General features: G+C 37.5%; 1 protein-coding gene across 2 annotated transcripts in view; it reads left to right on the top strand.

The window, feature by feature from the left end:
• The first annotated feature begins 11,014 nt into the window (after positions 1–11,014).
• LOC107017881 (AP-1 complex subunit gamma-2-like) overlaps positions 11,015–16,629 on the top strand; it is a 41,442-nt gene continuing 35,827 nt past the window's right edge. For both annotated transcript variants that reach the window (XM_015218164.2, XM_027916281.1), the window contains exons 1-4: positions 11,015–11,394; positions 14,219–14,521; positions 14,798–14,939; positions 16,209–16,382. In XM_015218164.2, the coding sequence (XP_015073650.1) occupies positions 11,363–11,394; positions 14,219–14,521; positions 14,798–14,939; positions 16,209–16,382 (651 nt within the window). In that variant the 5' untranslated portion in view covers positions 11,015–11,362. The remainder of the gene's footprint in view (positions 11,395–14,218; positions 14,522–14,797; positions 14,940–16,208; positions 16,383–16,629) is intronic.

The raw sequence follows: 16,629 nt of genomic DNA, 5'->3' as shown, positions 1-16,629 counted from the left end.
CATAGAGAAAATATCATGCACGGGAAAGGGTAGGTAGTTGTGACCTTAAAAGCCCTCTCGTGCATGACTGCCTGTAGAAGCCAAGCAAAATCCACCTCAAATCCGGCTATCATCACCGCCATCAGTACTGCTCGATCCCATGTGACTATATTATTAGCGGTTATGGGGAAAGGCTGTGGCGGACAATCAACCACAAACACTTCGCCGTGAAGGTCAGGTTGGCCTTCTTGATGGCTCCCTTCGGCTCGGTCACCCAGTCAGCACCCTCTCCATCAACGGACAAATGTAGGGCCATCCACCTCTTAGTGGTCTCTCTCAGCGATGGCTCACGCAGGAATTGGCCATCTTTGACAATCTGCCATTGGTAGTCAAACTCGGCAGTGAGAGGGGTCCGGTTGGCATCAACATTCTCGCCGTATAGATACCGGCGGATGGCAGGCAGGGAGATATCAACCTGAATGCCACGTACTCGGACCTGCTCCAGTGGGGCCTGTTTGGCGGGGGCAGCCCGCCTATCAATCTGTGATCTGAGAGTCGCTATGTATGAGGCATAGAACTCTCGGACCAACTCTTCACTATAACGTCCCAACGGACGCGCTATCCGCTCCAGTCGATGTCTGGTGAAGAGATTGTGGATCTCTGGCATCGTCGGGAGACTTCCCGTAAGGACCCGCTGCTCCAATGTAAGTGTCCGAGTCATGACTCCTTTGTCATTCAAGAACTTTGCATCGGAATAGACTTGATACTGCCCGTCGACACACCACCGGTTGGGCTGGTCGGTAACCGGGGTGAGAGCACGATTTGGTGAACCGGGTGTGTATTCCGAACTGTTGGCCTCATCAGACATGGCAGACTCTGCAGCGGTGGCGGGTGCGGGAACCTCAACAGATCCGGAGGCTTCCTCCGACCACGAAACTCCTAAGAAGCCAGACGCTCCTTCTTCATTAGTAGCTGACCCAGAAGGTGTGCCGGTCAGTGTGCGCTCCTCATCAGACTGGGAGGCAGTGACTACGCCGGACGCCACCTTTTTGGGTGTGGCTCTGGCAGCACGTGCAGCACGGGATGGGGTGGAAGTGCCTGGGGGCACGTACTCGGGGTCACGCTCATCATCAGAGCCAATGACCAGGCGGGCAGACGGGGCGACAGACTTCGATCGCCCGCGTGCGTAGACTCGATCTTGTTTTGGTGCCATAATAGATAGTACCTGTAAAGAATCAATATTAGTACTAGAAGGAGCAAACACGACAAGCAAAACCACACAAAATAAATAAAAGAGTTAAGATGTAATGACATTTCTATAGTAACAGTGAAACACGACGGACCAGGTGACGGCTCGTCGTGAGTACGACGAACCGTCATGGGGTCCGTCATGTCTTACTTAGACTATGTTTATATGGAGAACCCTGAAGGAGAGTCTCTGACAAGTATGACGGTATATGCAGGACGGACCGTCATAGGTACGATGGTCCGTCGTAGGTGTCCGTCATAGGACACTTGAAAAAAATATGGAGACCCTTAGGAGAGGGGTCTCTGACCATCATAACGGTCATGCAGGACGGACCGTCGAGGGTATGACGGTCCGTCATAGTTGTCCATAAGAGGACACTTAGAAAAAGTATGGAGACCCTTAAGAGAGGGGTCTCTAACCGTCATAACGGTTATGCAGGACGGACCGTCGTGGGTATGACGGTCCGTCGTAGTTGTCCGTTTGAGAACACTTAGAAAAATAGAGAGAGACCCTTAGGAACAGGGTCTCTGACAACCAGAACGGTTGTGCAGGACGGACCGTCGTGGGAATGACGGTCCGTCACATGTGTCTGTTGGAGGACACTTAGAAAAAATGAGAGACCCTTAGGAACAGGGTCTCTGACAACAAGAACGGTTTTGCAGGACGGACCGTCGTGGGAATGACGGTCCGTCGCATGTGTCCGTTGGAGGACACTTAGAAAAAGTGAGAGACCCTTAGGAATAGGGTCTCTGACAACCAGAACGGTTGTGCAGAACGGACCGTCGTGGGAACGACGGTCCGTCGCATGTGGCCGTTGGTGGACAATTGGAGAAAATTGGACAGTGGGGTGTTAGGGCTGTTGGAATGGACCCATTGACGGTCCGTCGTGGGTACGACGGTCCGTCATCGGGGTCTCGTTCTGGAACTCAGTGACAGAACTAGGGATGCCCCATTCATCCCCTATGACCCAAATCGAATTGGTAGTGTTTTAACCTACATTTGTCTAACCCAAATACCTAATAAATTAGCAATGCTAAAGCACCTATTTCTAGAGTTTTAACACGGCAATTTCGAGGATTTTCAACCTAGGTCAGACAGAAATTTATTAAAGAATGAACATATCAAGAAGAACTAGGCTAATACTAGTTGATAAACAAAAATGCAAAATAAATGAGAAGAAATTAGAGCCACATACCTGAGAATTTGAGAAAAACAAGAGAGAAAGGTACTTGGTGATCAAGTAGAGACTCGTAGCAGCAGCTCCGACTAGTAGATGATGAATTTTAGGAATTTGGAGAATATGGGGAAAATGATCGGTTGTAAGAGAGAGGGGTTATGATCTTTGGAAATTGAAAAGGGAGGGAAATGGGAGAAAGAGTGAAGTAATGGGGTTAAATGAAGGGGTGGGGGTTTTAAATGTTGAATTTTTAAAACAAAACCCAGCCGGGTCGGGTACGCTTCATTAATGACGCGATGATTCCCCGACGACGCTCTGTCTCAGTTGTGACGGTACGTCGTTGGTTCCGTCGCGTGTTCCCTATTTTGAAAATAACTGAAAGACGTACCTGACACGACGGATTCATGCGACGGTTCGTCACAGGCGCAACGGTCTGTCGCTGTATTTGTCAGTGACTGGTGCAGAGTAATTTTCTGCAGAATTTCCTGGTGATGTGCCTGCAAATTTAAAACCCATTAGTAGAAAATGCTACCATTACTATAAAGAAAAACTATAAGTATTGGGTTGCCTCCCAACAAACGCCTGATTTAACGTTGCAGCAATACTGAGGACACTTGATTACTCAGCCTTCATCAAGATGGTATGCCTCTATCACTTCATTCACCGATGCAGTATTCCCAAAATAGAGTTTAATTCGTTCTCTATTCAGCTTAAGCCGCACTCCCTCCTTGGTTTTTAACTCAACTGCTCCATGAGGGAATACTTGGGTAATCAAGTAAGGGCCAGTCCGTTTGGAATTGAGCTTGCCCGAAAGCCAATGCAACCTTGAACTGTCTAACAACACCAAATCCCCAACCATAAACTCTTGTTTTTCACTTTTTAGGTCATTATCCTACTTCCTCTTTTCTTTGTGGGATATAGCAGATATCGATTGGAGCTCACCACTCTGCCTCATGGACCTACAAATGTTGAAGGTCGCTTCTTCATTGTTCAACCGGAATTTCATCTGCCCCTTTTCCATATCAACTAAAGCTAAAGCTCTACCCGTAGCAAGGAATGGCCTCCCAAGAATAATAGGCACTTCGAAATTGTCTTCACAATCAAGAATAACAAAATCCGCCGGAAATATGAACGACTCCACTTTTACTAGCACATCGTGGAGTATCCCTATAGGCCTTTTCACTGTTCGATCAGCCATCAGTAGCCGCATCGCAGTGGGCTTTGGGTCACCCAAACCCAACTTCTTGTAAATCGAGAGGGGCATGAGATTTATGCTTGCCCCCAGATCACATAATGCTTTCACAAAGTGTAATGACCCGACTGTACAAGGAATAGTGAATGCACCCAGATTTTCTTTCTTTTATGCGAGAGATCTTGTAGAAATAGCGCTACAATGCTGCATTCTATCATCATCCTCGAAAGTGACCGATCTTTTCTTTGTAACCAGATCTTTCATAAACTTGGCATAACCGGGCATTTGTTCTAGAGCTTCTACCAAAGGGACATTGATAGAAAGTTGCTTCAGCATTGTTATAAAACGCCGATATTTACATGGGAATCACCTTTAAGGGACTTCTGCATCTTTTCCAGTGCTATCTTCTGCTTCACCACTACCCTTTACCACCTTATCATTATCCTTTCTCACCTTTTCCTCATTAGACGGCATAGGTGGGTCAATGGTTTGCTTACCACCCCGAGTAGTGATTACCATACAGTGTGCATCATTTTTCGGATTTTAGACAGTGTTGCTAGGAAGAGTTCCCGGTTGCCGTGTGTTCACAGTCGCAGATAATTGGGCCATTTGCAACTCGATCTGCTTAATCGATATTGCATGTACATCGACTTTTTGCCCAATACCCGCTAAATCACTCCTTAACTCTTTAATGTTCTCATCACTAGCATCAAACCTCCTCATCATTTTGTGCAAAATATCCTCAACTCGTGCCATACTATCTCCACCATCCCTAGGAGTAACATCACGATTTTGAGGAGGAACATGGGGCCCATTCCTATCATTTCTGTTACCGTAGTTACCCCTGTTGAAGTTGTTGTCGCGGTTGTAGTTTCCATCTCGGACATAATGACCCTCACGGTTGTAGTTACCATAGTTCCGACCTTGGTTCCCTTGACCTTGGCGCCAATTATCCTGATTTGAGCCTTGGGCGCTTGGTCGGAAACCCCCCATCTGCTCATTTACTGAATAAGTGTCCTCCGCATAATAGCATTCATCATTAGGAGGTGGTGGTTTAGCCAAGTAGTTGACTGCATTTATCTTTTCTGCACCCCCAGTGACATGTTTTAGTACCAACCCAAGCTCGGTTCTCATCTGAGCCATTTCTTCACGAATCTCATCTGTGGCTGGGTTGTGAGTGGACTGCACTGCGAAGGTGTTTCTCCCTGTATCAGACTTCCTAGTACTCCAAGCTTTGTTATTCCGGGAGATTTTCTCTAATTTTTCGGCGATCTCAGCATAAGGGCATTCTCCATAAGATCCACCTGCTATAGTGTCCAACACCGCTTTGTTGTTATCATCCTGTCCCCGATAGAAGTATTCCTTCAGTGACTCATCATCTATACGGTGATTTGGAACACTTCTCAAGAATGAGGTGAATCTATCCCAAGAACTACTAACTGACTCTCCTGGTAGTGCCACAAAGTTATTCACTCTGTCTTTGTGGTTTAGTTTCTTGGAGACCGGATAGTAGCGTGATAAGAAGACATCCCTTAGTTGGTTCCAAGTAAAGATGGAGTTGTATGGGAGCTCAGTGAACCAAATAGCAGCCTCTCCCGTCAGTGAGAGAGGAAACACTCTGAGCCCTATTACATCTAGATCCAAATCAGGCCTCCCCACACAACTTTTACACACTGCCCTTACCTTAGCTATATGGGCATGTGGATCCTCAGAAGGTAGCCCTGAAAACAAACCTCTGGCAGTGAGCATTTGCATCAGACTACTAGTTACCACAAAAGTGTGGCCTGTGGGTAGAGGAGGCAAAACCAGTGGCCCATCCGAATCTGCTATGTCATCATAGCCTCTGTAGTATGCTTGGGGCCGTGGAGCGGGATTCTGTCCCCTCTGTTGATGTTCACCCGGAGCATCGGGTAACATCTGACCATGAACATCAACCGGAGCTGGGATGTTCTGGTTCGGATCCTCATCATTTATTCCCAAATTACGATTCATATTGCGCAGTGTACGCTCTAACTCGTGATCGTAGGGAAACAACGGTTCTCTTCCTCTCCGTGTATTTGGCATACAAGGAGGATAGTTCTGAAAAGAAATCAAAAACAATAAAACAAAGTAAAATCAAGAAAATATCAACTAAACTATAGTAATAAGTTCAAGTTAATCTAAAAGCTATATTCCCCGGCAGCGGCGCCAAAATTTGATACGCTCAAACTTACTTCTCAAATAAGAAGTAAAGCGGTCGTGTCAAGTAAATAACCCAACTAGTGAGGTTGGGATCGTTCCCACGAGGAAAATAGTCTAGACTTAACTTTAACTTGTTATTACTATTGTTCGGTTGATAACTTCCTTAGAAAGTAAAAACATAAAAATGTAAAAAGGGGGGTTTGTATTTCCTAATAAGTAAAAAGAATTAACTAAATTGAAAGAGACACTTAATGAGTTTGAAAGTTGGATTTTAATCAGTTAATCAAAGTAACTAGGGTTTACGTGTTCCCCACAGGTTCATAACTTGATAATTCTAACTATAACAATTCTTTCCTAGTATCTTGCATGCAAAGTGATAAGTTATGTATTTCTAAATCCTTGGTCCGGCATCTAGAAAATTTCACTCCGCACCTTGGTCCGGCTACGTGTGTTGCTATACTAACCCTTATCTTTACCTCATATTAAGCATCGTATTCGATATTTGACTAAGTTATTACCTCGTACCAATCAACACTAGCCTATTAGATAGTATACACTAAATCTATGTTGATAATTCTTTTCCTATTATCTACCTCCTTGGTCCGGCAAGTAGCATTAAGGCGAGTTCTAACGTTGGCCATCCGTTAAAAAGACTTCTAAGCGAAAGAATTATCAATACATGCAAGACACTATTCTAGAATTGTTATTTTAGTTAGGTTTTACCTCATTATTCGCCCATGGTTCCCACAACCCTAGTTATGGAGTTTAGTTAGCCATAGTCATAATCACAATATTCAAATATATGGTATAAAAATTCATGTACTTACTTCAATGAGAAAGAGTAAAATCTGAAAGTTCGCTTGATTAATCAACAAAAATCACCAACAATCAATTACAAGAGTCTCAAAATATTCAAGAGTCTCACAAAGGGTCTAAAAAATAATCAAGAGTCTAACCAAATAATCCAGAGTCTAACAATAATCAAAGGTCTCACCTCAAAAACGAGATTTTTTGAACTATTTATAAAAAATAAAAACCTAATTAAATAAGGACTCTATTTGCTGGAAATCTGTCAAAACGCGGCTAAATCGACGGACCTCGCGACGGATCGTCGTGATCACGATGGACCGTCATGGACTTCGTCGTCCCATACTTGTGCAATTTCTTCTGCTGCTCTCTTCATTACCCTCGACGGCATGTATGACGGATCGTCACAGGCACAACGGTCCGTCGAGGGTCTCCGTTCCAAAACACTTGAACTCTTGGAATTTGGGTACTGGACTACTTCTCTGATCTTCATGACGAACCAGCAGGATGGACCGTCATGACTACGACGGTCCGTCACGCCTTCCGTAACCCCACACTTGGTCAGACTTCCCCATCTTCCTTCAGCAGCTGCACTACGATGCCACCTACGGACCGTTACATGCACGACGAACCGTCACAAGCTCGTAGGTGGTACTTTTCTGTATTTCTCGCTCAAAAACCTCCGAATTCATCTTTTAGACAGATTTCATGCAAATAAAGAGAAACTTACATAAAAATTAGCACAAAAAGGCTTTTGGACACACTAAACTTAAGGAAAAAGTATTAATAATACCGTGAAACCACGATATATCACATAACCCTAATCATGATCATCACATATACTCAATACAGACACCTAAATCATGCAACTAGTGTGGAAGACTATACACACAAATTCACATAACATCAATTCACTTAGACATGATACTAGTCTGAAGGCTACATCCTTCAACTTCCTAAACATGGAATCATCGTACAAATTTATCTTGTGTTCAATTCCTTCAAGGCCATGATCATAACACATAAACATGTATAAGAATGTAAACACCGCCACTATAAGTGGACCATATCAATCATCACAATTCAATATATAATATAAGCTAATAAGAAGAAATAAGTCATTTTACCAAATCCCCAAGATAATGATCATCTTGATCAATTCCCAACAATTCATAATCAATTGGAATAAAGGAATATAAAACTAGGCAATTGATCATAATCTAATCATCATCCTATCAAGATCACAATATCCATAACATATCATAATTTGAGAGGATAAAAAAATCATGGCTTCTTCATGAATTTGGATTGAAAATAATGTTTAAAACATAGATTAATCATAAAATCATCATTAGAATGCTATTGAAATAACTTTAATAATGAACACATGGCTAGATTGAAAGATGAGTTTTTTGAATTAGAATAATATTTGAAAAATCTTTGAAAGGACTCTATAGATGAATGGTTATCTAGGGATGAAGGATTACCATACCTTGTTACATTAAAAAATCCCACGAAAATCTGAGAAAAAAGTGTAAGACCCCCAAAATGGGTAGAGCCTCACTTATGCCTATAAGCTTTTTAACATTTTAATTAAGTATTTAAAGTATGCATGGCGCCATTGTTTTTGTATCAACACACTGGTGAATAGAATCGTTTTGTTTTGAGAGAATCTATTCCCTTTAAACCTCGAGTTCTAGAATGAAATAATTTCCTTAAGGGAATAATGTCCATTTAGTGTGCTCAAGCTTTTCCTTTATGTTTCATTTAATTATTATCATCCTAATATGTTTTTTATAGTAATTAATTTATGCATATTTTATTAATTTTATTTTTGAGTACATATTTTAAACTTTATTGTTTATGTTTATGCTTTTAATCATTAAGTTGAAGAAAATATATGTTGGTCAAGAGTTTGATGTAATCATTAGACTATCAGTGTCATGTAAATTAGACTTCTTAAACTTGTAAAATAAATGATTTGATCTTCATAGAGTTTTTAGTGGCTAAAAGATCCATGAGATGTCCAAGAAAGGACTATGAGTGTTCAAACCTATGGCGGTCCCACACTACCTTGGATTTTTATTTAATCAAATTTCTATCTTATTGAGATATTCAATCAATTAGTGACTTCCAAAAAGTAAAGGAATGTAGTGGAATGATAAATATTGTACTCAATCTTAATCAAATGTTTGGGGTTCAAATGTTGGATTGGAGTCAATGAATAACCCCTCAAAGTAGGATGAATCTATATTAATCAAATATTAAAGAAATTATTATCTCCTTATAAACTTTAGATTAAAAGTCCCCAATAAATAAAGTTTTAACCACATTGATCGAAACATAAACAACAAAATATGTCTTTTGCCTATCAAAGTAGTGTCATTGACTGCATATGATTTTGAATAAGAGACTTGCCAAAAAATCATTTAATCCAAATTATTTGAGCGACATACGTTAATTCCTTGATCTCCAAGAGATGTGTTTTTATATTTTTATTAAACAAATAAAAAAATTAATTTTATAAGATGTATAATATTTACATTCTGCATGTACAAGTCTTCAATAGGAGAAAACTCTCGCAACTAATTAGTAAAATGTCTGTATCACTTTTTGAAAATATAATATAGACAATGAAACAATTACATATATTTTCTAAAGAGTTTGGTAATGAACAATTATAGTAAGATGAAGAATTAATAAAAAAATTCATAAACACTTAGACCATCTCCAACCCATTTCTATTTTGCTCTACATTTTCTATATTTGGAGAGTAAAATAGAGAATGGATTCTCCAACCACTCTCTATTTAACTCTCTATTCTTCAACTATAGAAAGGTGACAAGTTTGGAGGATTACTATTCATCTCTTTATTTTACTTTTTGATTATTATAATATTATTTCTATTATATTACTAATTTAATCTTTATCATTTGTAATTATTTTACAATGCAAACATTTAACAAGTTACTACTTCCATCAAATTGATTATTTTTTATTTTATTTTTTAAAAAGAAATCATCACTTTAAATATGTAACTTAAAGTTATTTTAATATTATTTATACTATATAAGATTATTAATTAAGTCTCTAATATTTGTAATTATTTTTTATGTAATATAACATCTAAAGCATATTATTGATTTTTAATTTTTTCGGTCATTTTAAATATGTAATTTAGATTAATTGTTTTTCGTTATGAAGTACGCACAAAATTTACATGTTAATTTAAAAAATCTGTTTTTATGTTATAGTGATAAATTATTAAACTGCACTTTTTAAATAACATGAAAATATTTGATTCAATAGTTCAAAATGTAGTATTGGAAGTAAATTAGTACACAAAATAATTGGATATAAGATGAAATTGTTAATTTATACAATTTTTAGCTACACATAAAAATTAAGGACAAAAAATGCTCATTTTGAACTCCGCAATACATTAATAAAACATTCATGATAGTAACGTAATAGTCTTCAAAGTTGAATATTTATGTAAAATCTGAAATAATTTTTATGATAATACAATATTTATGATGCAATTATATTTTATCAATGATTTCACTTTTTATTTGAATTGTTCGTTAATATGTATTATATATAATACTTATCAAAATTTATGTTATTTAAAATAAAATATAATTTTGTATTAAATGAACAATTTAAAAAAAAGTAAAATTTTGTATTACATCAAGATTAGAAAGTGATTATTTTCAAAAAGAAGAAATGATTTATATTATGAAATAAGAAAATAAGAATAAAATATAAATAATAATATAATATTGAGGAGAGAGAAAAAATATTCCCTTTTTAGAGAGAAATAAAAAATTGAGTTGGAGTTTGATTGTCTGAAAAAAATAGAGAACCCTATATTTAGAGACTAAAATAGATGATAGGGTTAGAGATGCCTTTAGAATCAAATCTTTTTCGTTTTAAGATTAAAAAATATTTTATTTCTTCTTTGAATAAAATATTTATGATAAGCTATCGTAGGATATACCTCTCGATAAAACTTATATTATAAAATGTTCAAAAATAAATTATTAACGTAGTTCACATCACACGAAACACGATTGATTTACCTTGTTGAGTTATGTATCTGTCACCATTCAAAAATTTTGACTGTGCCAACTAATTTTGTGCCAAACATAATATTGAAAGGATAAAGTACTTTTATTAAATGAGTTCGAACTTTGTACCTTTTATTAAGGTTATATATTGGTCTTAATTGAAGCAGAGTATATTTATGTGATATTCTGTTCATTTTTTCTTATTTATATAGATTTAGTTCAATTTCAAAAACTTAATTATATTTTTCAAAATTTTATAATATTAAATTAAAAATATATCGTGTGTAATAAAATATTTTTATTTTTCCAATCTTAAATATCAAAAAGAAATCGGATTACCAAGAAAAAATAAGAACAAATTGAAACGGAGTAAAGTTTGAGCAGTAATTTCATTTGGAAACAAAAATAAGATATTTTTTTTTCATGTGATACACAGTTTGTTCATTCAATTCAATTTTGCATAAAATCATCTCGACTCCTGTTATTTCTCTTTCTTCTTCATGTTTTGTTCATTTTCAGATCCAAAACGACCAATTTCAACCCAATTAGCAACTGATTGATTCTCAGATGCTTTAATTGCATCTTCCTCAGATCTCCATTGATAGATTCTGCTCTCATTTTGCAATTAAATCTACTCGTAAACAGTTAAAATAGTCAGCACTCTGGATCTGATCGAGCTTTCTCATAGTTTCAAGGCGGACCCAATCATGAACCCCTTTTCCTCCGGCACGCGTCTCAGGTTAGTAATTGTACCAAGTTCCACATTTTCTCGCATTGTCATTGTTATTGTTATTATTCTTTTGTTGCATGATTCCATTGTTTCTTAGAGGATCTATATAGTCCACCTGACTAGTTTTCAATTAAGGGTGATTGTTGTTGTGTTGTTATTGGTGATGGATTGGTATCCATGTTTGGGTTAATGTTGCATTTATTTAAGAGATGTTTTCAGGTAATATGTAACTTGGTTGTAAGGGATTTAAGCTTTAATTCATAATTGTCTTGTCACTTAATTTAAACTTTTGTTTATTTTTTCAATTTTCTTCTTGTTCATGGGGTTTATTGGTTTAGTGCTTTGCTGAAACACAACATTTCAGAAATGGTTGACGTTGCATAGTTTAAGCTTAAAGTCTGGAACTGTGTTGGTTCTGGGCTTAGTTAAGAGAAAGAGGGAACTATTGGAATTGGATGATTGATCAAAACGAAAATGCTGATCATACCTATACTGGTTCAGTGGACACAAAGGGTGTGTTCTGTTTGAAGGAAAATATATTCTAGGAAAATAACTGGATTTCTTACTTATTTTCTTGTGTTTGGTTTGTAAGCTAAACATATATCCTAAAACCATTTGCTTATAATCTAGACAAATACAATGGAAGGTGCACGTAAGGGGTGGGGTGGTGGGGATAGGACGATGGGGGTAGGCCTGAAGATAAGGTGTGATGGAGAGTGGGGAGGACATAATCAATGTGGAATACCACTTGTGAAACTTGTTTTCCATACTTCCATTAGGGAAGCCATTATCCTTATTTTTAAGTACTTATTTTCCTAGAGAAAATGTTTTCCAAAGATTTTGTCCAACTGAGCATGGAAAAATTGGATTTTTTTACATAGTGAACACACCCAAAAACTCAAAATCCATGATCAGGCGTTCTTTAAACCATGAAATATGGTGTTGAGTAGATGACCTGCACAGCTATGAAGCAATAATATCATGCAAGTGTTATGTGATGTGGCTCCCTAGAATGCAGTATTGTAGTGATTAGTACCATTAGTGGCCTTGATCTCTTAACTAGATAGTTATAATCTTAGCTTTTGTCTTTTACCACCAGAAAGGCTAATTTTATAGCAATCTAAATTTAATTGTTTGTTTTTTCTCTACGATTTCTTTAATGCTCATCATTGATTGTTATAGTCTTAGACTTTGCAATCTGGGCAAAAAATAAGAAATAAAGATCAGCCACTTGCTCCATTTTTTTGTATCTATATCGAGATACCAACAACATACCAAGTATAGTCCCACAATGAGGTGTATAATATCAAGATATGTATGGAACTTTCCGTCATTATTTTGTTAGCACAGTAAGCTTCTTAATAATCCTAGATTTCTGATAAATTAAACATCTAAATGCTTTCACCGATTTTCAGATTGTTCTGTAATGCCAATCTGAGAGAAAGATCAAACTGAAGGATCCTCCCAATGTGCCACGTTGTCTGTTCTGTTGTCTTATTGCTTGATATCATTTTTAGATAGTATTCAAACCCTTTGGTGGTAGCTTCTCTAAGAGCTGGTTTCTTCTTTTCCTCCATGACTTGGCCTTAGAAAGTGAGAGTGTGGACATCGTCGCTTGTTATGATGTTGGATTTCCATAACCTTTGTATTTAGTATATGGTGCTTTGGAAAAATTGTTGGTCACTAATATTAAATATGGCTAATAAGTATGAAAGTTGAGGTTATCTGTATATGATATTTGTTTAGCTATGGATGAATGATATTTCAGATGTAAGGATTTGCTTAATCTAGAGATTCAAAGTTATGAAAAAATGTGTTTTTTCATGAGTCTATGTGATGGGGTTATTCTTTTCTACACTGGAGCATGCTACTAGTTCTTGGTTGCACGGGGCTGGAAGCTCACTCAAACTTGTTTGGACTTGAAGCATAGTAGTTGTTGTTGTTGTGTTTGTCTACACATTATTCTGAAAACTTGTGGTTTTAGTTTTGTCCAAGTTGGCAGTTTGCTAGCTTCTTTTTCGGACTCCCATTAGTTTTCACGAGGGTTGGTAGTTGGCAAGTTACTTGTTTTAAATTAAACCAAACTGAACTAAAAGTTTTACTTTTGAAATATAAACACACTTTTAGCTTAGTTTGGTTTAATTTAAATGTGTTCTGTTTTCAACATATTCCAGGTCAGATGTAGTACTTATACATATGGTTTCAGTTACCTCTGAATTGATTGTTTTACAGCTTTGTTGGTGCCTATGCAGCCTTGTCGTATAGCAGCATCACAGTTTACATTTCATTTGATATAGAATAGAACTGTTTTTCTTTCTCTTTATTTAACTGCATGATGCTCCACATTTTTTCTTGACGACAAGGGAAACCTGCAGTCGCTACCCTTTTGGGTGCGCACAGGGTAAAACCCCGCTTCTATGCAATAGCTCGCAAATCACATAGGAGAGGTAATCTGCACTAGGCAAGCATTCTTTCTCATTATTTAGTTTTGGAATTGTTTCTGATGGGTAAGGAAACAGTGTGGATGTATCCTAAGAGGTGTAACCCATTAAAGATTATTTTATTTTTTCACAGAAAGCGTTCAGAAAACAGGAATTACCTGCATTACAATAATCTTTTATGAAACAACATTTCTCTTCACCTACTGACTGACTATATCATTTTACTTATCCCATCCTTGCACAACCATTCCCACAGGAAAAAAGAAAAAGTGTGTAACGATGCTGATGCTAAGTTTCTGTGTCAGATTATGTTTGGTTAACTAAAGATGCTTAGTTCATAAGATAGCATAGATGTGATAAAGATGATGATTACCGTTATTGTTCCAATGCAGGGACATGATTCGGGCTATCCGTGCTTGCAAAACTGCAGCAGAAGAGCGTGGCGTAGTAAGAAAGGAGTGTGCTGCTATTAGAGCTTCTATCAGTGAAAACGATCCAGATTATAGACATCGCAATCTTGCAAAACTAATGTTTATTCACATGCTTGGTTACCCTACACATTTCGGTCAAATGGAATGCTTGAAGCTAATTGCATCTCCGGGATTCCCAGAGAAACGAATAGGATATCTTGGTCTAATGTTGCTGCTTGATGAAAGACAAGAAGTTCTAATGTTGGTTACAAATTCTATAAAACAGTATCCATTTCAGACTTGCTGCTTTTATTGTGGTCTCTCCTTAATTTCTTTCTTTATCTACATTAGTAGAAGTCACTTGAATGATTAGACTAAATTAAAATGATTGAAGAGAGAATTGCTGGATTCGGGTTTTTTCATATCTTCTCTTTTGTTTTTTCAAAAACAACTTGATTCATCTCCCCAAAAGAAGAAACAATAGAATAAGAAAAGTCTATTGCTGGTCGCTTCGTTCGGAAGATGGAATTTTATTTTAAAAGATACCTTAACTTTTAATAGAGATCTTAATCACACCAACCAATATATTGTTGGACTTGCGCTTTGCGCCTTGGGAAACATTTGTTCTGCAGAAATGGCTCGTGATTTAGCTCCTGAAATTGAAAGGTTACTTCAGTTTAGAGATCCTAATATCCGAAAGAAGGTAAGTCTTACATCTCTTGCTAATAGATAAAGTTCTTTTAAGTTGTTGAAGTTCCATTCCAATGTGAAGTTCTTTTAAGTTGTTGAAGTTCCATTCCAATGTGAAGTTCTGTGGGACTAAGCTTGCTCACACAAACTCGTTAAATTTTAATTTTGTAAAGAACTCATTGATGAATCAGTTTTTAAAGTTGAGGTTAATCTGTACAGAACTGGGGGGATGGTGAGTTAAAAGGAAAAGACAAAATGCTTAACGCATGTGTGGAAACACTGATAGCTTAATAGGAATTTCTATGTGTTGTGTTAGAGAAAGTGAACTTGCTCAATTTTATTATGATGTCTGTGGGATGTCTGAGCCAATCTGTGCATGAGGAACAAGGAATTTATCAGGAATTTCAGGATTTGTTATTAGAAGGTGACTTTTCCTGACCAACAGTAATATGGAGACTGTTCTTCAGATCAGAAGTTGCTGGTTAGTAAAATGTTGAGATGGAGTCTTTATAATGGAAGCCTTCATTTATGCAATCCTAGATGGTGAAATTTGCATTATGCTCTTTGCAGAGCTGTCATCAAACTCCATGTAGGAATTGGGAATAAATACGGATGAGAAATCGACAATTGATTATCATAGGCAATTAAATGTTCTTGCTTGACATTGATCTCTCAACAGAAAATTGACTCCAGAATCAAGTTAAATACGGGGAAAAGCAGACTCAGACTACTTTTGCTTAGTTTAGTCACCAATGCAGACCATTCATTGTTTTATGAGTAGCTATTACCATTAGGTCTGTAGGCATATCTCATCAGATCCTTTTGGAACCGTGCATTTATATGATTACTTCCCATAATCAACCATAATTTTTTTTTGTGAACTATCATTTGGGCTCCACTAAGAAAGGAGTAGCCCAGTTGAAGGACTTCTACCTCCAAATGTGATGTTGGAGGTTGGAGTCACCAAGGAAGCAAAGTGGGAAAGGGCCACTATTGACTTCTGCATAGGAGGGCGGAGAAGAGGGGTTTCGTTATGGGTGGGGTTTGTTATATAAGAAAATCGATCCTCTCGGGTTCCATTTCTAATTTGCACTCTTCCTTTCTCTGTGGCCTCCTTTGAACAAGGTTGACTTATGCATATTATTCCAAATAATCCTTCGATCTTTAAGTATTCTCTTCTGTGTATTTAAGTACTGCTGGTCTGATGTGCCTTTGTTACTCACTTACATATGTTTGTTACCAACATCTGTTCACTTTACTTTGGTCTACTGGTCTACTGTAGGCTGCACTTTGTTCTATAAGAATTATAAAGAAGGTCCCAGATCTTGCCGAAAATTTTGTTAACCCTGTAGCTGCCTTGCTAAAAGAGAAGCACCATGGAGTCCTCATCACCGGTGTCCAGCTTTGCGCAGATCTATGCAAAGTTAGTGCAGAGGCCCTTGAATATTTTAGAAAGGTAAGGTTAATATGGACAGCATTATCTTTTGCTACTTGTACATTCTGTCATAAGGAAATCTGTTACATCTTGCTCGTTCTTTCTCATTTTTGTGACATTCTGCTCTTGAATGCAGTTCTGAGAAGCTATTGTTAAGAAAGGAACACATCTTCATTTTAACTGGTGTACAACTCTAAATATAGACACAGTTATATAAAGAACCAGCATTTTTCTCTTTCTATAGCAATTTCCAACTCTAGTCAGGGGA

This window comes from Solanum pennellii, chromosome 4 (assembly GCF_001406875.1).
Source record: "Solanum pennellii chromosome 4, SPENNV200".
NCBI classification, from domain to species: Eukaryota; Viridiplantae; Streptophyta; class Magnoliopsida; order Solanales; family Solanaceae; genus Solanum; species Solanum pennellii.
Note: the sequence above shows the minus strand (reverse complement) of the source record. Positions and strands in the feature narration are given on the sequence as shown.